The sequence below is a fragment of the Mandrillus leucophaeus genome, unplaced genomic scaffold (assembly GCF_000951045.1).
Source record: "Mandrillus leucophaeus isolate KB7577 unplaced genomic scaffold, Mleu.le_1.0 Scaffold70, whole genome shotgun sequence".
Taxonomy (NCBI): Eukaryota; Metazoa; Chordata; class Mammalia; order Primates; family Cercopithecidae; genus Mandrillus; species Mandrillus leucophaeus.
In genome coordinates, this window is record NW_012107586.1 from 955,769 (window position 1) to 982,388 (window position 26,620).

Here is a 26,620-nt window from a genome sequence, read left to right on the forward strand (position 1 = left end):
AAGCAGTTTGATTGAGTGAAAAAAAAAAAAACCTACAACGTAAAGAGTTCATGGCCTACTTACTTTATGTGGGCGTTGGAAAGGCAGAATGATTTAAGACAAGTGAATTCCTTGAAGTACCATGTAACGATAAAGCAAACTGCTTTTTCAACCATCCAGCTAGAGACTATGGAAGAAACCGTCTCCTTTATCTTATTCTTGGTTGGAATTGGACATACATGCGTTTTGAGCAAAGAACCTAAGAAGGATCGGTGGCATCTAGAATAGTGTGTGTGTATGGGGTTCAATTTGATAAAAGTGGCAACAGAGTACATAGCATTATGGCTTGGGTGGTTCAGATCATCAGGGATGATACTGCTTGATATTCATGAATTATTTCCAACTTATCAGTCTGTACACAAAATACAGGTTGTTTAAGCACATTGAAGTAATGATTCAACAACTGGAATTTTTTTAAGTAGCTACAGTGTATATCTCCTTAATATTTTTTCTCAATGTTTTTAATATTTCTGATGAGCTATAATTGACAAAAACTGTATTCTGATTTTCTAAATACAGACAGCCTTGAAAAATGATAGGTAAATGGAAATTTAGGAAACAGAATTGTAATTGCCCACAGGATTGCCCTAGGAATCAGTGAGGAATCCTGTGAGGTGAAGTTTCTTGGCATAATGTGTTCTTGTCACAATATGTACGGATATGTGTTCCTAAGTTGTTTCTCTTTCAAATTTGCGAATAAATGCCTTAAGCTAAACGTACTACCCATGATATCATAAAGAAAAATCAGGCTGGGCATTGTGGCTCATGCCTGTAATCCCAGCACTTTGGGAGGCAGATCACTTGAGGTCAGATGGAGTTTGACACCAGCCTGGCCAACATGGCGAAACCCTGTCTGTACTAAAAATAGAAAATTAGCTGGGCATGGTGGTGCATGCCTGTAGTCCCAGCTACTCCGGAGGCTGAGGCAAGTGAATCACTTGAACCCAGGAGGTGGAGGTTGCTATAAGCCAAGATCATGCCACTGTACTCCAGCCCGGGTGACAGAGCGAGACTCTGTCTCAAAAAGAAAAGAAAAATTAGAGGCCAATATAGATTACTCTTTAAAAAGTGGTTTTGTTTTTTAAATTTTTCTGTAGCATATCAGGTAGGGAAATTATTGACTATGCATTGTTTTAGCATTTCGAAGCTTCTTTGATTTTAGATCTGCAATGAAGTATAGACCACAACTTTACCATCCAATACAGTAGCCATTAGCTCTATGTGGCTATTTAAATTCAAGTTAGTTAAAATTAAATACATTTTAAAATTGAGTCCGTAGTCATATCTGTGTTTAAAGTGTCTATTGGGCTAGCATGGTTATAAATAGAACATTACCATCGTTGCAGAGAGTTGTACTGGACAGCACTGGACTAGATCTATCTCCATATAGATCTTAGGAACAGAACTTGACATCTACTTAAGGAGATTGAGCTCTACTGCAGAACTGAGTCAGTTGTTCTCAGATTTTTGTTTGAGACAGAGTCTCGCTCTGTCACCCAGGCTGGAAAGCAGTGACGTGATCTCGGCTCACCACAACCTCTGCTTCCCGGGTTCAAGCAGTTCTCATGCCTCAGCCTCCCGAGTAGCTGGGATTACAGGCGTGCGCCACCATACCCAGCTACTCAGATCTTATATATTGGATGCCGGTCTTTAGAATTTTCCCTGAAATAGAATCTAAACCTCATGGTGATTTTAGGCCATGAGGTTTATATTCTGTTTGACTAGTAATGTGTATGAGACAGGTTAGACCTGATTCAGACCCATTCATTCCTCAACAAATCCAGAGCCATTGTGCACCATAGGCTTTGGAAGCTGGGTGTCAGGTAAGGTATCTACTATTCATTTTAAATTATTTCTGAAAATTGGAGTCTCTTGTGACCTCTCTGTCCGTAACCCTGTGGATAATGTAAAATAATTCTCTTTACCACTTTGTAGATCTGGTTTTTTTATCTATACCAAGGAGTTCAGCCAGAAAGTCTGGACTGTATGCTTTGAGTGTATTTTGTCATTAATTCCTTTGCTGCTGATTTTAGTGAATACCACAAATTCCACCTATGTCCTGTCGTCTTCCCTGTCGTGTTTGATTAGGGGCCAGATGAAAATATGATTGATCTTCACTTTTGTTTAAATGAGGCAGCACTCCACAACACTGTTTACACCTCTCCCAGCCTTTCCCACCAGTAAGAAACCTAGAGTTAACCTGTTTTACCTTAAGACTAAATGTGAACTAAATTCCTTTATTCCTTGGAGAGTCTTTAACTCTCCCTATTATATACATATAAAAACATATATCTTTAATATTCAGAATTGGAACTAATGAATTATAGAGTTGTAAACAGTGATGATAATTATAGGATGGTGCCCTCCCTTGGATATTCTAGAGCAGAGGTTCTTTTTTTTTCCTTTTTTTTTTTGAGACAGAATTTCATTCTTGTTGCCCAGGCTGGAGTGTGATGGTGTGATCTCAGCTCACCGCAACCTCCACCTCCCAGGTTCAAGTGATTCTCCTACCTCAGCCTCCACGAGTAGCTGGGATTATAGACATGTGCCGCCACACCTGGCTAATTTTGTATTTTTAGTAGAGATGGGGTTTCTTCTCCATGTTGGTCAGTCTGGGCTTGAACTCCAGACCTCAGGTGATCTGCCTGCCTTGGCCTCCCAAAGTGCTGGAATTCCAGGCGTAAGTCACCATGCCGGGCCTGAGCAGAGGTTCTTATCCTCAGGTCCATGGTTTTCAGGGAGTTGGTGGTGAACCCTTTATATTGTGTGCAGGCTCATTCATGAATGTGCTTTCATCACATCCTCAAAGATGTCCTTGGTCCTGAAAAAATGTTAAGAACCTCTGGCAGAGTTGAAAGAAAATACTGAATAAGGGGAAGATAGAGCTGTTCATTTTCACCTGTTAGTAATGTAGCTCCTATTTCCTTCTAAGCCAACTCATTCATGCCCTGGCTATCTGCCAACTTGTGGTTGTTGTTTTCCTGCCATCCCCTGCTGTTTCTCCATTTATAATTAACAACAGCTCGCTTCTCATTCTAGAAAATCAAATGCATCATCCAGAACAAGTTAACATTTAAAAATTGTTGCTTTCATTTTATATTTTTTTTTTATTAAGTGAGAGTCTGAGAAAACTGTGTGTCTTCAAGAAAATTGAGAGGCATTCCATTCACTGGCCCTGCCGACTGACCATTGGCTCCAATTTGTCTATAAGGATTGCAGCCTATAAATCGGTAAGTGGCAGGTACACATTTTTAACAGAAATGTTGCCAGGCAGATAAATATGTGTATATAAGGAACAGACCATTCGTGTGTGTGTTACTCGGAACTATAATTGCTGCTTTTCTAGTTGTTCTCCCTGCTCATTTAATCTCTGTGTTTAGCTTTTTGTGTAAAAGGCAGGCTAGGAGAGGAAGTTTAAAAAATTGCCTATAATAGAGTTTGATTCCCTCCTCTTTTACTTTCTCTCCATTGGTAATTGATTGTTAATCATAAGTTCTAGGCCTCTCTCTTTCTTTGAAAAGGAAGAAAGTGAAATGCATTAAGCTGTGTTATTGTAGTATTGTAGCAGAAATGTAGATAATGCACCAAAGTTAAGTTCAGTTTTAGAGCTTCAGTCACACCTAATTTAGTTATGAATGATCTGATAGTAATAACATCTGTGAAATGTAAAAAAAGTTTTGTTACTGTAAAATTGCATTTTATAATACATGTACATTTATTTACAATAGCACACTTTAAAAAATGAATTGCTTTTGGTGATTATTTGATGAAATTCTAGTTTGAGTAGGAATCTGATTGGTGCCTCCATATGAGCCTCCTTGCCTTTTCCCTTTAAGTGTTCAAAATACATAGCAACATTTTAGACATAAAATAAATATACAAAAACATGTTTTTGTGTATTCAGTTTTTTTCTTTGTGTATTAAAGAGCTTAATTCCAAAATACATGTATATCCTTGAGAACCTTGGGGTAGTTCTTTATTTATTTCAGCTTCCATCAAAGCCTAGAATAGTGTCCCTAAGAATGTGAATACAGTCTCCCCCCTTTCTTATTTTGGCCTCCTTTTCAAATTTCTTTGTTGATTTCTGACACAGATATATTGCTTCTTTTTTTTCTATTGAAAACTATGATAAAATGTATAGTCCTCTTTTTATTAGACAGTCTGCCTGGGTGCAGTGACTCATGCCTGTAATCCCAGCACTTTCAGAGGTTGAGGTGGGCAGATCACTTTAGGCCAGGAGTTTGAAACCAGCCTGGTCAACATGGCAAAACCCTGTCTCTACTAAAAATACAAAAATAGTCAGGCATGGTGATGTGTATCTGTAGTCCCAGCTACTTGGGTTTCTGAGGCATGAGTATCGCTTAATCCTGGGAGGCGAAGGTTGCAGTGAGCCAAGATCACACCAACCTGCACTCCAACCTGAGCGATAGAGCAAGACTCTGTCTCAAAAAATAAAAGTTAAATAAATAGGCCGGGCGTGGTGGCTCATGCCTGTATCCCAGCACTTTGGGAGGCCGAGGTGGGCGGATCATGAGGTCAGGAGGTCGAGACCATCCTGGCTAACACGGTGAAACCCTGTCTCTACTAAAAATACAAAAAATTACCCAGGCATGGTGGTGGGCACCTGTAGTCCCAGCTACTCCGGTGGCTGAGGCAGGAGAATGGCGTGAACCCAGGAGGTGGAGCTTGCAGTGAGCCGAGATCGTGCCACTGCACTCCAGCCTGGGCGACAGAGCGAGACTCCATCTCAAAAAATAATTTTTTTTTTTTTTTTTTTTTTTTTGAGACGGAGTCTCGCTGTGTCGCCCAGGCTGGAGTGCAGTGACCGGATCTCAGCGCACTGCAAGCTCTGCCTTCCGGGTTTACACCATTCTCCTGCCTCAGCTTCCCGAGTAGCTGGGACTACAGGCGCCCGCCACCTCGCCTGGCTAGTTTTTTTTTTTTTTTAGTAGAGACGGGGTTTCACCGTGTTAGCCAGGATGGTCTCGATCTCCTGACCTCGTGATCCGCCTGTCTGGGCCTCCCAAAGTGCTGAGATTACAGGCTTGAGCCACTGCGCCCGGCCTTCAAAAAATAATAATAAAATAAATAAAAATATTGGACAGTGTGAGGTTTTGTATAGAAAGTGTGAACGTAAATATTTATGGATTACCTTTGGGAGAAAATGAAATGTGGAGAAAGTTATCCAGTATATTTTGTTATGAAATAGACTAAAAATTTCGTAATAGGCATGAGCAGACAAAATAATGTAGCTAGAGTAATTGTTCTGGATTTTTGTCTGTGCCAAAGGGTGTATTAGGTTTTTCATCTTCTATTAATCGGAATCCCAACTTTCCTTGTTTTCCCTTTGTGTTTTGGAATGTAAGATTCTACAGGAGAGAGTTAAAAAGACTTGGACAGTTGTGGATGCAAAAACCCTGAAAAAAGAAGATATTCAAAAAGAAACAGTTTATTGCTTAAATGATGATGATGAAACTGAAGTTTTAAAAGAGGATATTATTCAAGGTATGTCAGTAAGAAAGAGTTTTCACTGTTGCCTGAAAGACATTTTCTTTAACATGATACGATGCCAGCTGGAGTTTGTATTATTATTTGTTTAAAGTTACGTCTTTGAGTTATAGAGATACAACAGTTTGAAAGGATAATGAGACCCTAGGTCATTTAGCTCATTTGTTGAGTCTTAGGCAGGTTGGTTCTCAGGATTACGCTTGGGTGTTCCATCTCTGAGTTTTAAATGTCTAAAGTGATAATACTTGGCTTTATTTTAAAGTTTGAAACTCACTAGCTAGGAGAGTGTTTAATATGGCTGAACTAAGGTTTTTTAATTTTATTTTTGACTTTCATGGTGATGATTCTTGTAAGTGCCAACTTCAGGTTTTATATCATACCAGGGGCTGAAAATTATTTGCATTTATTATATTGCTTCATATTAAATAGGATTTTTTAAAAAATTGTACTCCTTTATTATACCCATTTGGATTGAATAGTGTGTCTAGATGGCATCTTTATCCAGAGGACTTAGAAACTAGCTGAGGATATCTGTATGTTCAAGACCTAAAATTATTAAGATACCAGATGATGGTTAAGATAGAAACCAGAGTCCTTAAATAAATATTTTGCCAGGCTATTCACTACCCAGTATAGTTTTGATTTGCAAGTCTTGAAAATAATTCTTTTCCTCTGTGACACTGTATTTCATCTTACCGTGTATGTTTGTGTGTGCTGGAGGGTAGGGGGTTGTTTAAAGGTGGTGGTAATTATGATTCCTTCCTTTCTCCTGATGGATTATGTATAGAATGTAATTAATACCCTACAATTTCTACTAATTATTGAGTTCAATTCTGTAGCATAGAACATGAATTTTGGAATCAAACCTGGGTTAGAATCATGGTTCCATCATTGGTTAATCATTTGGTCCTAGTATAATGACTGGCTCATAGTAGGAAGAATAGCATGATTAAAGGCACAAGACCAGGAAAGTAGGGGGACTTCTCAGAGATACTAAGTAGTCCAGTTGGGTTGGTGTATTGAGCATGTACAAGTTAGTACTTGCGGGTAGCATCTAATGGACAGCCTGCATTTTCTCTTTTAATCATCAACGACCATCTTATAAAGCAGGCATTCTTTGTTATTTCCATTTTATAGATAAGGAAACTGAGGCTGAAAGATACTCATTCACATATTCAAAGCCACAGAGCTCTCAACTAGCAGGACTTGGATCTAGGCCTGTACTGCTTCAGAGTCTGTGTCTGCATACTATTCTGAATTTGGACTGAGTAGTGAAGGGCTTTGGATAATAGGCTAAGAGTTTATGCATAACCTTGAAAACAACGTGGAGCCACTTACGGTTTTGAGGAACCATTAGGGCTATGTTTTAGGAAGATTAATATGACAACTGGTTGTAGGGTGGATTGGAAGGAGAAGGACCTAGCGACGAGGATGAATGCCAGTTCTTTTGGTTGTTAGCAAAGAAGGCATCCTGGTTATCTTAGGCAAAAAGGAAATTTATTGCTGGGGCAATGGAGAGGAAAGAGTTAAAAACTGCTTGGGTTCAAAGAGGGTAGAAGTGAATCTTTTCTCCTGTACCTTTTTGTGGTTACCAGCTTACTTTCTTTGCCTATCCTCCAATTTCTAGCCCCTAATCAGCTAGCGGTTTTGTGTGTGTGTGTGTGTGTGTGTGTGTGTTTTTTCTTGAGCCAAGGTACCAGTATACACATGTGTGCAAAGGAATATGGTTAAATGTTGTAGTCTGTTGTAAGTATACAATGTACAAAAGTTGTAGTTATATGCCCTTTAAGTAAATGAACAAGAAAATATAAAACAGTTTTAGTTAGAACGTTCGTTACAAGTTACACGATTCACACGATTCAAGTAAGAAGATGACTGATGACAGAGATAAGTTAAGACAAACATTTAGTTTAGGTACCAGTCTTAATCATGTGCCATACATTTCCCTGTTAATTTTTGTTGGAATTTTTGGTTTTGTCACTGGCTTTTTAAAAAAGACATAAATGGAAATAAAAATGTGTTTCTTTTTTGAGATGGAGTCTTGCTCTGTCACCCAAGCTGGAGTGCAGTGGTGCGATCTCAGCTCACTGCAACCTCAACCTCCGGGGTTCAAGCGATTCCCCTGCCTTAGCCTCCTGAGTAGCTGGGACTACAGGCGCATGCCACCATGTCTGGCTAATTTTTTTTGGATTTTTACTAGAGACGGAATTTCACTGTGTTAGCCAGGATGGTCTCGATCTCCTGACCTTGTGATCCACCTGCCTTGGCCTCCCAAAGTGCTGGGATTACAGGTGTGAGCCACCGTGCCCAGCCTAAAAATGTGTTTCTTTTTAATAAAATAGATGTCATCAACAGACTAACACTAGATCACAGAATCTGTCCCTGGATATGAAAGTTTTATTGTGTCTTGGAGTAAAGATGCATGTGCTTTTCCTTTGCATTTATCCAAGGCCAGAATCCTTGGATTTTGATGCTCCTTCTTCCCACAAAACATATACTGTGTATTGAAAGGGCATGATTTTCCATAGAATACAGGCTACAGAACAGGGTTGAACTTTCTTTTTCTTTTTTTTCAAGAAGCCAAGAGCCTATATTTATGTGAATATCCTATGCAATTAAAAAGAAAAAAATACAATTAAATCCCAGAAATAAAAGAAATTTAAATATAGAAAAATATACAACTTATCAATTAGATATTTCCAAACAAGAGTTTTAGCTTCTGTCAGGCATTGCATATCTCCAGCATGCGTTTTTGAGAACATTTTGTTCTGAAAATTTCCTGTTGGCATTTTTCTCTGTAGGTCTCTAGGTTTCTGAATAATGTGTTCTTATGTTTACAAGTCATGCTGTACTTCAGTCAATCTATAGTTTATCTTTGGAGGATAACTAGTACGTTACGTTTGCCAGATTTTTTCTTTTAGGCTGGGTAATCATTAAGGTAACTAGATTGCAAAATATGCTACTTTAAAAAATGTAATTAGATTTTAATCGTCTCTATATTGTATATGTGGTTTGTGTATCTGCTGCTGCTTTTTCACCATTGATCACAAGGGGCAGTAATCTGATTCCAGGGAATAGAAGATGGAGGCTTGGTCTGGCATGTGCGTGTATTGTTAATGTATGCATAGAGCTAATTTCAGCTTGTAGAAAATGAGGCCCCATATGCTTAACAGATGCTCTTCCCTTTTTCTCCAGGGTTCCGCTATGGAAGTGATATAGTTCCTTTCTCTAAAGTGGATGAGGAACAAATGAAATATAAATCGGAGGGGAAGTGCTTCTCTGTTTTGGGATTTTGTAAATCTTCTCAGGTACAGTTGTGAACAAAATGAATGAGCTTTTTCCTAGCTGTTACTTGAAATGGTGTGCTTTTGATTGGTCATTTTGTTTGTAAGGTATATTTATTTCACTTATTTTATTTTATTTTTTTTTTGAGATGGAGTTTCACTCTTGTTGCCCAGGCTGGAGTGCAAAGGCATGATCTCAGCTCACCACAACCTCCGCCTCCCGGGTTTAAGCGATTTTCCTGCCTCAGCCTCCCAAGTAGCTGGGATTACAGGCGTGTGCCACCACGCCTGGCTAATTTTGTATTTTTAATAGAGATGGGTTTCTTCATGTTGATCAGGCTAGTCTCGAACTCCTGACCTCAGGTGATCCGCCCAACTCAACCTCCCAAAGTGCTGGGATTATAGGCGTGAGCCACTGTGCCTGGCCTTATTTCACTTTTAATCTTTCTGAAATGTAGTCTGGGGGTTAATGTTGCCGTGGTACGTATTTTATACATTAGGAAATTGAGGTTCAGAGCCATTAAGTAAATCTATATGAGCATAGTAAACTAAAAATATAGGATGGTTTTTGAATGGGGAATGGAAGTGGAGATGAGGGGTATTTGAATTATATGGGCCTAATCCTCATCCCTTTGAGACTCAGTCTTCTTGAGCTGGTATTATGGTGAAAGTGCTCATAATGTCTCAACTCTACAGGTGAGAGGGCATAACAAATACGTGAGAAACATTGCCCAATACAGCACATGGCATGGTCTTAAAAATAAACCCCAGGCTCCAGATTTCATAGATGAGACAAAGTTCATCTTGATAGATAAGTGCAGGTGGTTATGATTTTCAGAACTCTTCAATACTCGTTTTCTAATCTGATATTAGTAGAGCTGTCTTGACCCCTCTTGATACTGTGCTAGATAAGTTAATTGAATTTAAGCGGGTGGGGGGAGAGACATGCAGTACTCATTTTCGATTTAATTTCTCTTTCAGCCCTTCCCCTCTAATTCTTCATTCAGGCCTCTACTGTTCATCAGTGCCTCGTTGCTACTCTTAGGAGGAAATGCAAACCACTTAGCTTTGTTCTTAGACTTCATCGTCTGATCTTTGCTAATCTCACTAATCTAATTTTTCACCTTTCCCCTCACGCAGTGGCACTGTACTACTCCAAGAGCTATTCTCCAAATGTACCATATGCTTTTACAGCACTCCAGACTTTGATTGTTACTGTTTTCTCTGGAACGCTTGTGCCCAGACTTTTCTCTTAGTTCCTCTTTGTCCTTTTAAATCTCGACTTAGGTGTCACCATTTGCAGAAACCTTCCCTAATCCCTCATGACCAGGCTTATTGCCCTCCTTATGTGCTCTTACAGCACCGTGTAACCTGGACTGTAATACTGTACTGCAGTTAATTTCATATTTATCTATCGAAGCTCCTCAAGGGCAAGATTATATTCTGTTCACTATTGTGTTTATAGTACTCAATGTTGGACGTATGCTAGATGCTCAGATATTTGTTGTGTTGAATTAAAATTCAGGTATTAAGATGTTATTAGTATCTGAATGTTTTTCAGTAAGAGGATTTTGAATGGAATTTCTTAGCAATGTGTGGCATTATGGTTATACATGTTACTTATTTTGGATCAAAACCAATTCTTTTCCTCTCTTGTAGGTTCAGAGAAGATTCTTCATGGGAAATCAAGTTCTAAAGGTCTTTGCAGCAAGAGATGATGAGGTGAGTTGACAGCACGTCTTTGAGGTAGTGCTACAGAATTGAATTGTAAGTCTGTGAAAACGAGTTGTTTGGCGCTTTTATAGTTTAAAATGACATGAATTATTGCAATAGGAGTGGGAAAATCCACTAATCTTTAACTGAAAATGGAGATATGGTAAATGAATTTGTGTTAGCATGGGCACAAGACCCGAGGACATGGAGACCAAGGAAGTATTAAAAACATTTTGAACAACTGCATTTAAGTACGGGAATTTCACAGTCAATTGTTAAGGAGGGTTGGGGTCAGGTTGACATTTTGTGTTGTCATAAGCATCCTGGATGTGCACTTCAGTGACTCACTAGACTGCTTTCGTCGTTGAGGAAATGTGTCTTTTCTCTATTCCTCTCTCAGCGCTCTTTTCCTGCCTCCCCAAGATACTTTGTTTTTAGGCAGGTTTTGCTCTCGCTAACAGCCCATGACTACTGCATTCTGCACTCATATCTGCTCTTTCTGTAAATGTTTTCTATTTGATCTCCAAGTTAGAACTAACTTTGTTGGAGATGTTGATTTTAACTGGAAGTTTGCAGTCTACTATCTGTTTAAGGCAGTTTAAGCAGGTTTCCAAGATCTTGAAGTATTTACATTTGCAATTAATAAACTGGATGTAGAAGAATATTTTTTGTATGAGGTGGGGGTAGGGTGGTGGTATAACTAGTATAGTTCTCTTTTTCTCCTCACTTCTGGAAGGTAGCTGGTTGCTGATGTAGTGAATGACTATGCCATTATTATCTCAGAACAGTTAAGGGAAGAAAATGTTTGGCTTCTACGCTGTTCTGAATGAATTATTAGAGCAGAATATTAGCATACATGAATCTTCAAGTTTGAGAATCCTAGTTCATGGATTTCTCTTGAGTCAAATCCTGTTGGGAATCATGGAAGTCTGGTATATACTGTCAAACCACAACTTAGCTGAAGTTTTATTTTGTTTTGTTTTTTTAAGAGACAAAAACATTTTTTATGTTTCCCAGGCTGGCCTGGAACCCCCTGGGCTCAAGCGATTCTCCTGCCTCTGTTTCCCAGATAGCTGGGACTATAGGTGTGCGCCACCATTCCTGGCTTCTGCTGAAGTTTTAACTTCCACTTACTGTCTCATTACACAAAGAACATTCTGATCACTTCATGAGACTTGCTAGGTATGCAGTGAGGAATCACAAAGCTGTGTTGAGACACACATGTTGGGTAATTATGTAGACTTGCTAGCTAAGGGCAGCCTTGTGGATTGCATAATTCGAATCTGGCCTTATACAAACACTAATTTCTGTATATCATAGGATCACTTTGAGGTAACTCAAGAAAAAAAAATTTATCTCCTAATGGCAAAGGGATACTTTCTAGTGTCAGTTTTTGATGTAGTCAAAAAATGAGAATATCTAATTGGAGCTTATGAGATAAGCAAGGGAGTAAGGAAACAATGTCATATGAGGACTTCCAGTTAAAAAAAAAAATTGCCTGGAGGAGACTTGTGTAGGTAGGCAAGTGTAGGAGGGATGACAGACATAATAGCACTCTTCATGCATTTGGAGAATTATCCTGTAGAATAGAAATTAAACTCTGCTTCATATTAGAGGGGTGAACTGGAAACAGCAGGTAATGGTTTTTGTTGAAGATGAAGAATTATTTTGTCAACAAGAATCACTGTCCTCACTGGATTGTTTTCTTGTAAGATGGTCAGATCCCCATTTCTATAAGTTTACAAGAAAGGTCTTTATCACCCCCAGTCAGATGTACATGTGGGTTGTTAAACTAGATCAATACTGTTGTTTTTTAGCTCAAATATTCTGATTCTTTGGATAATTCCCTCTTACAGTTTTCTCTGGTCATTAGCATATAATTTTTTGTGTTGAGAATCTATACTTTTATGTGCTGATTTGCACTGTGTGTAGAAAACAAGGGGGGAAAAGAAAGGAAGGAAATGGAGCTTTAGTTGAGTTATACACAGGTGTAGTACTGTCTTACCATGTAGCAGTCATTCACAGCCCCATCCTTCCTTTTTTTTTTTTCTGGTACGGAGTTTGGCTCTTTATAGTCCAGGCTGGAGTGCAGTGGTGTGATCTCGGCTCACTGTAACCTCTGCCTCCCGAGTTCAAGTGATTCTCCTGTCTCAGCCTCCCAGGTAGCTGGGATTACAGACACCCGCCACCACGCCCGGCTACTTTTTGTATTTTTAGTAGAGACGGGGTTTCACCATGTTGGCCAAGCTGGTCTTGAACTCCTGACCTCGGGCGATCCGCCCCCCTCGGCCTCCCAAAGTGTTGTGATTATAGACGTGAGCCACCATGCCTGGCCCCTTCCTTCTTTTAAACATCCTAATTGGTGTTATCAAAGACATATAAATAAAAAAACTTCAAACAAATTGAAAGTAATCTCTTCCTCAGATTCTCATTGTGTTTATCTAGCCCTTTCTTATGGGACTTAACTATTAGAACATACATGTTCCGTATTTGCTACATACCTACATAGCTCATTTCTGCTAGTAAAGAATGTATTAGTTAAGTGAGGTCAGGGACTCATCTTTGTTTTTTCACAGGGCTCAAGACAGTGCCTGGCAAAGAACAGGCACTGAGTAAAATAGCCTTTGAACTGAACTGAAAAAGTAATGATTCTGTTATGAAATTTGTACAGGATTCTAATGGCCAGGTCTTGGGGTCATAGGTTTTTTGTTCGTTTGTTTTGTTTTTTACAACAGCATGGCTGAGAGGTCATAGTTTTTTAACTTTGATAAAGTTAACCACGATAGTGAGAAAAGTACATAGTGTTTGGGGAGTTCTACAGAGAGAGAGAGAGAGCTGACTAAGGTAAATCTGGAATGGAGAAGGTATCAATTTACTAAGCCTTCAGAAAAGGTTAGAAGCTGGAGAGCCAGAGATTAGTAAGGGGACATTCTAGCTAGCAGGAAATGGTATGAGCAAAGGCCAAGTATGAGACCTGCCCCCAATCATTGATAGCTCAGTAAGGCCAGAATAGAGGAACCACTGGAAGGGAGTGACATGATGAGCTCTGTAAAGAGAGCAGGCTGTGAGGGAAGAGATGGATTTGAAAGATAGTGTAGAGGTAGAATTGGTAGAGTTTCGTGAACACTTAAAAGGTGAGGGATGAGGCCCAGTACTTTGAGAGGCTGAGGTGGGTGGATCACTTAAGGTCAGGAGTTCGAGATCAGTCTGGGCAACATGGCAAAACGTCATCATTACTAAAAATACAAAGAGTTAGCTGGGCATGGTGGTGCGTACCTGTAATTCCAGCTACTCAGGAGGCTGAGGCACAAAAATTGCTTGAATACGGGACACAGAAGCTGCAGTGAGCCGAGATAGTGCCACTGCACTCCAGCCTGGGGGACAGAGTGAGACTCTGTCTCAAAAAAAAAAAAAGTGAAAGATGAGAATGGTGTGGTGGCATTATCAAAGACTGGGGTTTCCAGTTTGGTTGATTGGGCAATGATGTTAATGGAAATAGGGAATCCAGGAAGAGATTGTGGGGGAAAGATAGTAAGTTTAGGTTTTAGTCTTGTCGTGGTGAATGTGAACCGTTCATACTGAACAGTTTGAGATAACTGAGGATGCCGTGTGAAATACCCACCAGCTAGTAGGCAATCTAAGTCTAGATCTTAGGAGAATTTTAAAAATGAATGTACAGGCCTGGCACGGTGGCTCATGCCTGTAATCCCAGCACTTTGGGAGGCCAAGACAGGCAGATCACCTGAGGTCAGGAGTTCGAGACCAGCCTGACCAAAATGGAGAAACCCCGTCTCTACAGAAAATAAAAAATTAGCCAGGTGTGGTGGTGGATACCTGTAATCCCAGCTACTTGAGAGGCTGAGGCAGGAAAATCGCTTGAACCTGGGAGGCGGAGGTTGCGGTGAGCCAAGATTGCACCATTGCACTCCAGCCTGGGCAGCAAGAGCGAAACTCTGTCTCAGAAAAAAAAAAAAGAATGTACAGATTTTTGATTCATCAACTCGTGGGACTGGATGAAATAATCCCCAAGTAGAGTTTTAGAGTGAGAGGAGGAGAGAAAGGCCTAAAGTAGAATTTACAAATTGGGGAAAAGAGAACAATCGGGAGAATGTTGTTTCTGAAGCCAAGGAAGGAGAAAGTATAGAGACAGCAGAATGGTAAGATGCTACTGTCAAAAAAATCAGGAACCAAGGAGTTGGCAATTAGGAGGTGATGGGTGACTTCAGAGGATAATTTTAGTAAGGAAGTGGGGGCAGTAGCTGGACTAGACTGAAGAATAGTTATGCACTAAGCAGTGGAAACAGCATGCCTATTATTTTATGAAATTTAGAGGTAAAGACAGGAAAGATACAATTTATGGAGTGGGAGGGACAAAAGATTTTGTTTAGGAGGGCTGAGATGAGTTTATTTTTAGGGTAAAGATAAATTTAGAGAAGGAAGGTTGGAGCAGTAAGACAGGATTTAGTTAATGAGGTTAGTCCCAGAATAGCTGCTGTAAATGTAATCAAAAGCAAATGTGTGCAGTTCGTCCTTAAAGTAAGGGGGCACCTAAAAAATATAAAATGGAAAGAAAGTGATAACAGTTGTAAAGTATTTAGTTCTGTTGTGAAAACTCTCACATGTTGAATATGTGTTAATACATCCATCTTTCTTACCAGGCAGCAGCAGTTGCACTTTCCTCCCTGATTCATGCTTTGGATGATTTAGACATGGTGGCCATAGTTCGATATGCTTATGACAAAAGAGCTAATCCTCAAGTCGGTGTGGCTTTTCCTCATATCAAGCATAACTATGAGGTAAAACCCAAAGTCTTAATGTTTTTTTTTTCTTCAGTTCATTTAGTCTAAGTAGTGTTTCTCAGCTGCTAATGTTCATGGTAATTACTTGGGGGTCTTGTTAAAATGCAGATCCTGATTCTGTAGTTCTGGGGCAGGGCACCGATTCTCCGTTTCTCTCAAAAAATGCCGATACTGTTTTGTGAACCACACTTTCAGTTGGAGGAAAAAGTATACATTATAAAAATAATACAAGAATCTTTTAATTATAAAGTATTATAAGAATCTCTTTACTAAGTATTATGAAAATCTTTTTAGATTAAAAGAATCTAATCCATAAAGGTTCACTATGGCCTTTTCTTGGTTCTCATCCTTCTTGACTTATTGGAACCAAATAGAAAGAGAAATTACCTCCATTTTTATAAATGAGAACTATGAATACAGGTTGAGGATGTGATTTTGTTGTGATCCTTGTGATACAGTTTATTTAGGGCTCTCGTGTAAAATACAGTTCTAAATTCCTTACCGTTTCCTCTGTCTCAGAGAATTTACTGTGGCAGAACTGGAAAGAGAAGGCACATGTCTTGACATCCAGGTCAACCTTCTGCACCCCAGTCTTCTCATTTGTTGTATTGGTCATGCAATTTATAGCAATCCTTTAGTAGTCTGTCTTTTATGCATTTCTCTTATATTTAATATTCTTTATACTGTTTGCAGTTGTGAACAGCCAATAGCAGAAATCAAAACACTTCAATTTTCATGTGCCAGAATTGGGCTGTCTGATGTTTAAAATCTTTCTGTTATGCTACTTTCACAGAATTTGGGATTAGTTTTATATTTTTTCATTACTTTGATCATTTCTGCATTTACCTCCTTTCTTTCTCATTAGTGTTTAGTGTATGTGCAGCTGCCTTTCATGGAAGACTTGCGGCAATATATGTTTTCATCCTTGAAAAACAGTAAGAAATATGCTCCCACTGGTGAGTTTGTTTTCGTTTAGATCACTCATTTACTCTGCACACACTGTTCTTGGAAATCACCTGTCTGCTAGTTATTGGTTGGGGCCAGGTATTTACAGGGTCAATTAGTTGAATTTCCAATCATACACTTACACACAGTAATGATGAAGGTGGTTTACTTGGTGTTTTTCCACTAATAGCGATAGGTTTGCCCTAAACTCATCCAACACTGTCCAGTTTTTGCCTTGGAGCATGTACCTAGGGGAAAACTTGATGGTAATGGATGTCCATCTCTAGTTGTGAGCAGAGTTTGCCCCTGCTGAAGTGAATCTGAGTAGTATCAAACCTGTGATTTCAGTGTTCTGTGTAAAGTCTGATGTAGCTTTGAAATGAAAAGTGACAGTGCTGAAGATTAACTTTTCTCTTTGCCCCGTTTTTGTAGTTTGCACCAACAGTCCAAGTCTCGTTGTTACTTATTTCTGGCTTTTAGGAGTTACTTCAGACTTGGTATGAAAGGCCCTTATTGAGCATCCGGCTGCAAATGTCAGGGTCCTATACAGAATGATTCTTACAGCCACAGGTCCAGTCTTTCAGAGAGTCTATCATTTAAAACAATTGTAATAAAATATAATGGGGGCAGAAGTAGAAAACATACCAAAGAGAACAACAAATGATGCGTAGATGTTTTAGTTTATAAATTTAAATATACTGTCTCTATCAGTGCAGGATTAGGGAATTGTGAGGTGGGTCTCGGAACTCAATTCTTTCTGTTATTTTGGCTAGACCCTGTGGAAGTAGTGTGCTATCAACAGGCCAAGAATCAGTAGGTTCTCTAGGGCCTGTATCTTTACCTTCCTTCTACAAATGAGTCTGTCTGCATCACGGTGGAGGCAGGCATGGACCTGATTGTATGGAAGTTGCCACTGTGTTACAGTATTACTCTGTCTCTACTTGATAATTCCAAAAGTTAAATGAGTAGAATATTTAATTTAATTACTTACTTATTTGATACAGGGTCTCACTCTGTCACCTGGATGGAGGGCAGTGGCATGATCATAGCTCAAACTCCCTGTGTATTAGTTTGTTTTCACTCTGCTGATAAAGACATACTGGGAAGAAAAAGAGGCTGGGGAGGCCTCAGAATCTTGGCGGGAGGCGAAAGGCACTTCTTACATGGTGGCAGCAAAAGAAAATGAGGAAGAAGCAAAAGTAGAAACCCCTGATAAACCCATCAGATCTGAAGTGAATAAATCTAGAGACTTATTCACTGTCATCAGAATAGCACGAGAAAGACAGCCCCTCTGATTTGTTTACCTCCCCCGGGTCTCTTCCACAACATGTGGGAATTCTGGGAGATACAATTCAAGTTGAGATTTGGGTGGGGACACAGCCAGTTCTGGCTCAAGCAATCCTCCCGCCTCGGCCTCTCAAGCAATTGAGACTACAGGTACGCGCCACTATGGCTGGCTAATTTTTAAAATTGTTTGTAGAGAGGGAATCTCACTATGTTGTCAAGACTAGTCTTAAACTCCTGGGCTCAAACAGTCCTCACATCTCAGCCTCCCAAAGTGTTGGAATTATGGGCATGAGCCGTCACTTCCAGTCCAGAATATTTTTAAAAACCCACTTTGTTAATAGTTTATTTCGTTGACATAAATCAGTATCTAAAACATTAAATACCTTCTGTTACCTATTTTCTGTGAGTTAGCATTTGTTTACATTTTCTCCATTGGAAAAATGGACCATTAAAGTTATTTCGTGTGTTTCCCAGTAGATGTCTATGTAGGGATGCAATGCCAGGATGATCTGGCCTCCTACTACCTTGTAGTAGTAGGTAAAAAATCACTGAATGTTCACATGTACAAGCACTGCCTCCTACCTGTTGCTGGGAGGGCCTTGAATTAGCAAGTTCAAGATGGTGTTGGCTGTGCCGTTGCCTGAAACCTCCCCTGAAAAGTCCATAAACAGGTAGAAAAGAAATATCTCATGATAAATATCCGTATGCTCTTTTATTTTGTTGTAGCTGTACAAAAGGGATATTTGAAAAGGTGCAGAATAGAAGTATAATGTACTTTTTAGAAACTGCTTACTCTCTTCCACCTTTTGCCTGGTGACTGTGGATGTTCCAAAAATAGTGCCTCAGGTTCAGCAGCTGAACTGCTGTATAAATCAGCAAAATGAAAGTTACACACGGTAGTTTAGGCAGAAGTTATCTTTGGGAGCATTGCCTTTCATCCATATTGCTTTGGGCTGTGCCATTTTTATTGACTGAGTAGATTTTTATTGAGGAGCACTTATTTTCTATTAGTATTAGGAGAGACCTAAGGAAAGAGGATGTCATATTTCTGCTCTCATGGAGCTTGAGAGTTTGAATGGAGTAGGATAAGACTTGTACTCAGGTGTGATTAGTGTCCTGGAGGCATTGAGAGAGGAGAGAGCTTATTGTGCCTTGGTAGATTGTGAAGGAATCAGCTCACCCTGATCCAGTGGTGTCTTCCTGTTAAGGTACTGTACTCTGATAAAAGTTATATTAAAGTCCTTAAAATGCTTATGCTTCATTACCAGAGAGATTTTTTCTTTTTAATGTTTTTCTTCTTTAGCTAATTACTCGTTTTTAAAATACTAGCTCAATGAATACTAAATCTTTTGTTCCAATCTCCATATAGGGATTGTTTTTTATATGGCTGTATTCCTCTGAAACAAACTCTCTTGCTTTTGATCTGATACTCCATTGTTAAAGGCTCACTGAATGGTAGAACTGGAACCTAATCAATCAATCACTCTAAATCGATCTTTTCATGGATAAGAAAACCAAGACTTGAGTTGAATGCATGCATAGCTAGAGAATACTTTGGCAGGGCCAGGACTGTATAACCTGCTAATATTGCTGTGGATAGCTCTACATAGAAAGCATTTGTTTTCATGGAGAATAATAAAAAATAATCATTTTTCTTTCTGCTTCTCCATCTTTAAGAGGCACAGTTGAATGCTGTTGATGCTTTGATTGACTCCATGAGCTTGGCAAAGAAAGATGAGAAGACAGACACCCTTGAAGACTTGTTTCCAACCACCAAAATCCCAAATCCTCGATTTCAGAGATTATTTCAGGTGAGAGAGGAGGAATGAACAAGTCTTATTTCTTTTAAATGAAAGAGAGCTCAGTGCAAAGTTACAATCATTGGCCAGTCCTAAATAAATGTCTTTATTCTCTAAAGGCCCCATTTGCTCTATTTAATAAAAGAATTATATCTTCCTCTCTTACTTCAAAAGGTAAAAATATTCTGAGCTCTTAAAAGGAAAAATAAAGTTAGAATGTTTTCTTTCTTTTCTTTTTTCTGGAAGAAGGTTACTTAAACAAAAAAATACAGGAAGGCCGGTTGCCCATGCTGTAATGCAGTGTTGTGATCATAGCTCACTGTAGCCTCAAACTCCTGTGCTCAAGCACTCTTCCCAACTCAGTCTCCTGAACAGCTGGGATTGCAGGCACATGCCACCATGCCCGGCTAATTTTTAAAAATTTTTATAAAGACAAGTTCTTGGCCGTTGTGCGGTTGTTCACTCTTGTAATCCCAGCACTGTGGGAAGCTGAGGCAGGTGCATCACTTGAGGTCAGGAATTCAAGACCAGCCTGGCTAACATGGTGAAACCCTGTCTCTACCAAAAAATGCATAAATTAGCTGGGCATGGTAGCACACGCCTGTAATCCCAGCTACTCAGGAGGTTGAGGTGGGAGAATTGCTTGAACCTGGGAGGCGGAGGTTGGAGTGAGCCAAGATCACACCCCTGTACTCCAGCCTGGGCGACAGAGTGAGACCCTGTCTTTAAAAAAAAAAGAAATAAAAAGGTTCCTAGGCTGGTCTTTAACTCCCACCTTAGCCTTCTGAGTAGATGGGACTAAAGGTGTGTACCGTTGCCCCCGTGATGGCTCTTTTATATTTTTTCAGGGTTTTTTCCTGTATTGTATGTAAATAACACTTTTCTTCATTTTCTGTATCAAAATAGTAGGAGAGCTTGTGTGAACTCTATAATAACATTGTTAGAGAAGAAGTGTTCTAGTGTCACATTTCTCAAAAATTTCATAATTAAAGGGAGCATGGGGTCAGATGAAGAGGTTATACTGTGAAATTAGTAAAGAATAATTAAAATACAGAAAATATAAAAAATGTACTTCTGAATCTTAGGCCAAAGGAATTGGAAAGCAGAGATTGGATTAAGGTAAACTGGGGAAGTTGACAAGAGAGCTGACTTATGCTGAGGAAGGTGAGGGCTAGACCATGGTTGAAGGAGAAAGGAATATTCCAGTCCTGGATTCAGTTGATGAGAGCAGGACATAGGCTTCTCTGAGCCTCACAAAACTGAAAAAAGATTATAAGCAGCTTTTTTAGGCAAGCTGTTGCTCACAAAGGAGCAGAGGGCCCTCTTCGGCAGCTTGGGGGTAACAGGGCGTGTGCTGGAGGGACCACAGATTCTCCCTTTTGAGTCACTTCATGAAACATCTGTAACTAACTTAAGTTCGTATTGGGGCTTGTGATTTGAGGGATCCTCTACTTGAAAGAAACTGCCTGTTTTTTTGATGCTTTTAATTCTTTTAAGTAGTGAAAAAAATCTTTTGTTCTAAAATCAGAAATGTGAGGCTTAACATGTGAAGACTTGACTCTGAATACTCATGCCCCTCAATTTATGATGGGGATACATGCCTGTAAACCCATCTAAATTGAGAATATAAGTTGAAAATGCATTTATTACACTTAACCTACTGATTGTTATAGCTTAGCCTCACTTATTTTAAATGTGCTCAGAACTCTTACATTAGTCTACAGTTGGGCACAATCATTTGGCAGCCTAATGCACTGTAGAGGTTGTCTACCCTTGGGAGCTGCAGCTTGATATCTCTGTCCGGCATTGCAAGTGTCCTACTGAGTTCTACTGAATGAGTATCGCTTTCACACTGTTGTAAAGTAGAAAAATTGTAAGTTGAACCATCATAAACCAGGGACCGTCTGTACTGCAGCATGCTAAGTGTACTGAAGTATAAATTACAGATATAAAAATCCTTTGGTGTTTTTTGGCAAGTGTACTTGAAGACCTAAAGCCTTACGCCATTTGTAGGAGAGGTAGGAGCAGACCAGTTCAAAGCTTACCAAAGTGGTTCACTATGGAGAAAAAGAGAACTTCTATTAATACTATTTTGCACACTTATCTAGGGTAGGTTGTATTTATCTTTAATAAATGTTTCTTGGAATAACAGACAAGCCATAAATGCAGGCATTTTTATATTCCAAAGTGGCTGCAAGCACAAGCTTTGATTTTTATTAGTTTGTTTTGTGGGGGAGAGCTTTTAATATGGCTTATCTGTATAAAGACGTATCTTTACTAGGACATATAAACTTAAAAAAACTTATTTATTGAGTACTAATAATGGACCACATGCTAAAGATACTATAAGCTTACTTCTTTTTTTTTTTGAGGCGGAGTCTCGTTCTGTCACCCAGGCTGGAGTGCAGTGGCGTGATCTTGGCTCACTGCAAGCTCTGCCTCCGGGGTTCACACCATTCTCCTGCCTCAGCCTCCCAAGTAGCTGGGATTACAGGCGCCCGCCACCATGCCTGGCTAATTTTTTGTTTGTTTTTAGTAGAGACGGGTTTTCACCATGTTAGCTAGGATGGTCTCAATCTCCTGACCTCGTGATCCGTCTACCTCGGCCTCCCAAAGTGTTGGGATTACAGGCATGAGCCACCGCGCCCAGCCAAGCTTACTTCTTTTATGGACCCCTCTAGAAGAGTGAGAAAAGTACAGAGATAAAAAACCAGTAGTTAAAACAGAGGTTGGAAAACACCATGAGAATAAGAAGAAAAAGATTTTTGCAAGTGGGTGACTTAAGGAAGGCTTTGCTGAGGAGTGAGCATTCGGACAGAGTTCTAAAAGAACGAAGGGGATGCATGTTGTAAGGAGAGCATGCCATGCAAAATAAATGATGTGGAAAAGGTTGAAAACATGAAGAGCTAGGATGTGGATCCCTTTGGCTGCAGTATAAGTTCTGTATGGGAAAATGATGGAAAAGGTGACAGAGAAGTTAAGTTGTAGGTAGGTTGTGAGTACCTTATATGCCACATTCAGTCATTTGGATTTTACAGCAGTGGGCAATTATTAAACAATTTTCAGTGGCCCACTTGAAGGCTTAAGAGTTAAAGCAGTGATGGAGAGAGTGGAGACGAGAATCGATTCTTAAGGCATTTAGAAGGTATAGCTAGAACTTGAGTGACTGATGGAAAATAAAGAGGAATTGAAGATAACAGGATCCTAGCTTGGGTGACTGAAAAGATGATGTCACCATTCAGTGTGATAAGGAATACAGAATGAGCAGGTGGAAAAGATAATTCATTTGTTTTCACAAGAGTTAAATTTGAGAAAATCTATTGGATATCCTGGTATAGTCACTCAGTGAGAAGTTAGAAACGGTTGCAGAGCCCAGAAGACAAGTCAGGTCTAAACACACAGATTTGAGAGTCCTCCTCATTGAGGCAGAAAGACAAGTGAGTCAGATCGTCTGGGAGAACACATTGGGTGAGAACGAGAGAACTAAGTAGAGAACCCCAAAATATGAGTGAACAATTAGACATATAAAAAAGGGCTGTTACAAAACAAAGCCAAATGCTCCTACCTCCATCCCCCAACAAAAATCAGCAAGGTAGAAAATTAGGAGAAATACATCTTGGAAGGTGCAGGAAGAGAAGACTTGGAGAGGAAAGAATCCCAAGTCAGATGCACAGTGGCGAGTAGAGGTGAGCTTAGCAAAGGTCTTTAGGAATTCGTAGTCCAGTTTGAGGACTTCGGGGACACAGAATCAGTTGAGTAGTGGTGTACAAGCCAGGTTACAATGCCTAGATGAGAAAGACTTCCTGATGGAGAGAAAGAGAGGACACAGTAATCTGTAGGAGGTTGTGGGACCCAAGAAGGCTACTTTTTTCTTTTTGAATGAAATACCAACAGCTAAGGGTAAATGAGTTTGGAGAAGGAGAGAGAGATTAATAATCAATTTGTTATCAAGAGATTCTAATTTTGGAAAGAAATGCTAAAAATATATAACGGTTAAAATCACCTTTTAAATAATTGATGCAATGTTGCTAAAATCAGTATATTAGTAACTTCTGAGCTACTGTGGTCTGTAGGTTTTTCCTCCAATCTTTTTCAAATTGTAAAAATCACATCGAGTAACAGTTGTTTAAAAGAGAAATAAATAGGTCAAGAACTGTGATCTCAGCTTCCCAGCCACTCAGAAATGTCACTTTCTCATAATCCCATTTTTTTAATGCATTGGGAATTTTTACCTGAATGAGTTTTATAAGTATCTCGCTTAGCTTAATTTGCCTAAAATGTGACCTTTCAGAAAATACGAGAGGGAGGTTGGTACTTCAGAACATCTCTTGTAGATCCTTTATTATTGACTTACGGATGATGACACTGAAAAGATTGCTTGGAGTTTATGCTGAGAATCTGGAATGTTTTTCAGTAGGAAGGCTGGGTAGGATACTTGTCCATTGGTTGTTCTAGCCCTTTTCCAAGATATGTCAATTGGATATCACAGGTAGAATCTTTAGGAGTTTATGAGAGGTAGTCCGCTATGTTGGGTGTTTGATTACTGCTTTACATCTTTAGGACTTTCTAAGCTGTTATTAATGAACCAAGGGAGAGCACTATGAATAAAGGATTATGCATAATAAGAAGGTGGAGAGGGTAGATTCACAGAGTTCGGGATCATTTGGATTTGCTTAAACAATTTTGGGATTATCTTGCTTTACATTGAATAGGCCTGATGTTATTGATGCTCAAGGGAAAGTCAAGTAATTAGGAAAGAATAAAGCAAGCATCAAACTCTGAGAGTAATGAATATGTACTATGGAGAAGGAAGAGCTGTGGTTGGTGGTTGAAATGGGGAGAGAGCAGGGAGAAGCTCATGGAATTTCTGGAGGAAGTTGGTACTTAATTCCTACCTCAGGGTTTTTGAAACTTACTGGACATTGACTCTTGGATGATACTCACTATTAAACCTAAGCATCTTTTATTTTTTTAGAATAGAAACTTTCAGCTTACGTTTTCCTCAGTGTAGGAGAGGTGTCCATGGGATAGTATAAATCATATGCTTTGTGATAGGAGTAGTATTTTGAAATTACAGGAGCTCTTCAGCTCCCTGGTGTTCTGTTTGTTTTTTTTAGAATTACACATTTATAAGTTGTTTAAAAGTGGAATAGTTATACCTTAATTTTGGAATTAATCTTTATCGAAGGAAGGAAAATGTCAGTCAACGGATAGTTTCATTTCTTTCTTTGTTTTTTAATGACATCTAATTTTACTGCTTACCTTTCTATACTCCTTTTAGAGCATTACCTTTTCTGGGCAGGCCAACGCCTGGCATACTGCCAAGGCCTGGCCCAGTAGACTCGAGGCAGGATAGGTGGTTGAATGAGGTGGCATGCTGTGCAGAACTTCACTCATATGGGCAGTGGAGAACCTGCCCTGGCCTTGATCTTGGTGCCCCTCCCCCTTGGTGTTGCTTCTTGACACCACTGTCAACAACTAGAGCCCTGGAAAAGAGCACTTTATTCCTTCAGCCCTTATCTGCCAGGTGCTTATTATGTGCCAGGTAGTATTTTTGATGCTTAGAATTCATTCAGCAGTAAAGAAGAGAAGAGCCCTACTTGTAAGGAAGAAGGTTAGATAATAAACAAGTAAACTAGAAAATTGATAATTTTAGATAATGATGGAGGCTATAAAAATATAAAATAAGGGAAGTGACAGAAAATGACTAGGGTGGTAGGATGGGGTGGAGGGGCTACTTCATATAGAGTGTCAGGGAAGTCCTCTCTTTGGAGATAGTATCTCAGCAAAGACCAAAATGATTTTTAAAACAAAAAGGGATGAGGGTGGGGCTAACTCCTTCGAGGTTTAGGGAAAGACAGAGGAGGCAGGGGTAGCATTAGGTCCAGGCCCCAAAGGTGGGATGAGCTTGGTGTACGAGCGAAGCAGGAGGAGCCCAGCCTGTTGGGATTGTGAGTGAGGAGAACAAGTGGCTGGCAATGCGATCAAGGAGGCAAGCAGGGCTGCGTCACAGGATCCTAGGGTATAGTGAGCAGTTCATTCTTGTACCACCTCCAGTCAGACAGTGGAAGGAGAAGCCGGGAGACCAGTTAGAAGGTGACTGTGGTAGGCCAGGGATGAGGTGATGGGGCCCGGGCAAGAATAGTAGCGGTGGGGAAGGAGAAAGATGGATGGACTTGTGGAGAAAAGTGCAGACTCAGCACTCGGGGACAACTCAGTATTCTCATCTCTTTTCGCAGACTTCTCTCTGGGACTCACTGAGCATGGGCAGCTTCCCTGTAGCAACCTGTTTCATCCACCACATGGCATTCTCTGAGATTAAGTGAGAGAAAGCACAGCATGATTAAGAGAGATAAAAGGATTATAACAAGAAAGTTACAATCCCAGATTATCAGGTCTTGGAATTAGGTATTTTAGGGAATCTTGCATATTCCCCAAGTAGTAAAAGCAACAGCTTTGATTTATAAGGTGAGGCTTCTTTCCAGGAGGTCCAGAGCAGAAGATACTATTGCTAGGTTTGGACCTGTTTTTACAATTGGTTAGGTATTGACCAATATCCTGCCAAGAAAGGTGGTTCTGGGTAAATCCTCTGTTATTTTTTACATGTGGTATGAATCACTTAGCCCTCCCACACTAAAGATGGAGGATCCTTGATCAGAAAATATAAAGAAGCCATATATGTCTCCATCTGTGTTTTAAAATCCTTACCTTTTCCAACAGTGTCTGCTGCACAGAGCTTTACATCCCCGGGAGCCTCTACCCCCAATTCAGCAGCATATTTGGAACATGCTGAATCCTCCTGCTGAGGTGACAACGAAAAGTCAGATTCCTCTCTCTAAAATAAAGACCCTTTTTCCTCTGATTGAAGCCAAGAAAAAGGATCAAGTGACTGCTCAGGACATTTTCCAAGACAAGTAAGTACTCGGTATAGTTGCATTTAACATTGGGGTATGTAAGATTTGTGGTCATTTTGGAGTGGCTCTGGAGGTGTCACATAGGGGTCTATGGAATTAAAAAGGTGGGAGGAAGAAGCCTTTTGCTATTTGGCCCTTACATTGAAGTACGGATTTCTTATATCTGTCTGCTGTGATCGTATTTTATCCTTGCTGTTCACCTTGGATTTAGAGCTACCTTCTGGGCTGATGACTTTTTGATCAACATCAGATTCTTTGGTGAATTATATATAATGTATAATCAGATAAGTTTCTGAATATCTGAGTCTAAAAATACTTTAGACTTTTTAAAG

The 26,620-nt window shown here is 39.7% G+C and overlaps 1 protein-coding gene across 1 annotated transcript in view; it reads left to right on the forward strand.

Moving 5' to 3' along the window:
• Positions 1–26,620, forward strand: part of XRCC5 (X-ray repair complementing defective repair in Chinese hamster cells 5 (double-strand-break rejoining)) — a 94,600-nt gene that overhangs the window by 15,461 nt on the left and 52,519 nt on the right. Inside the window, exons 9-16 of the mRNA XM_011964563.1 lie at positions 3,155–3,269; positions 5,406–5,544; positions 8,743–8,855; positions 10,491–10,553; positions 15,203–15,340; positions 16,209–16,299; positions 19,253–19,386; positions 26,095–26,288. Of these exons, the coding sequence (XP_011819953.1) occupies positions 3,155–3,269; positions 5,406–5,544; positions 8,743–8,855; positions 10,491–10,553; positions 15,203–15,340; positions 16,209–16,299; positions 19,253–19,386; positions 26,095–26,288 (987 nt within the window). The remainder of the gene's footprint in view (positions 1–3,154; positions 3,270–5,405; positions 5,545–8,742; positions 8,856–10,490; positions 10,554–15,202; positions 15,341–16,208; positions 16,300–19,252; positions 19,387–26,094; positions 26,289–26,620) is intronic.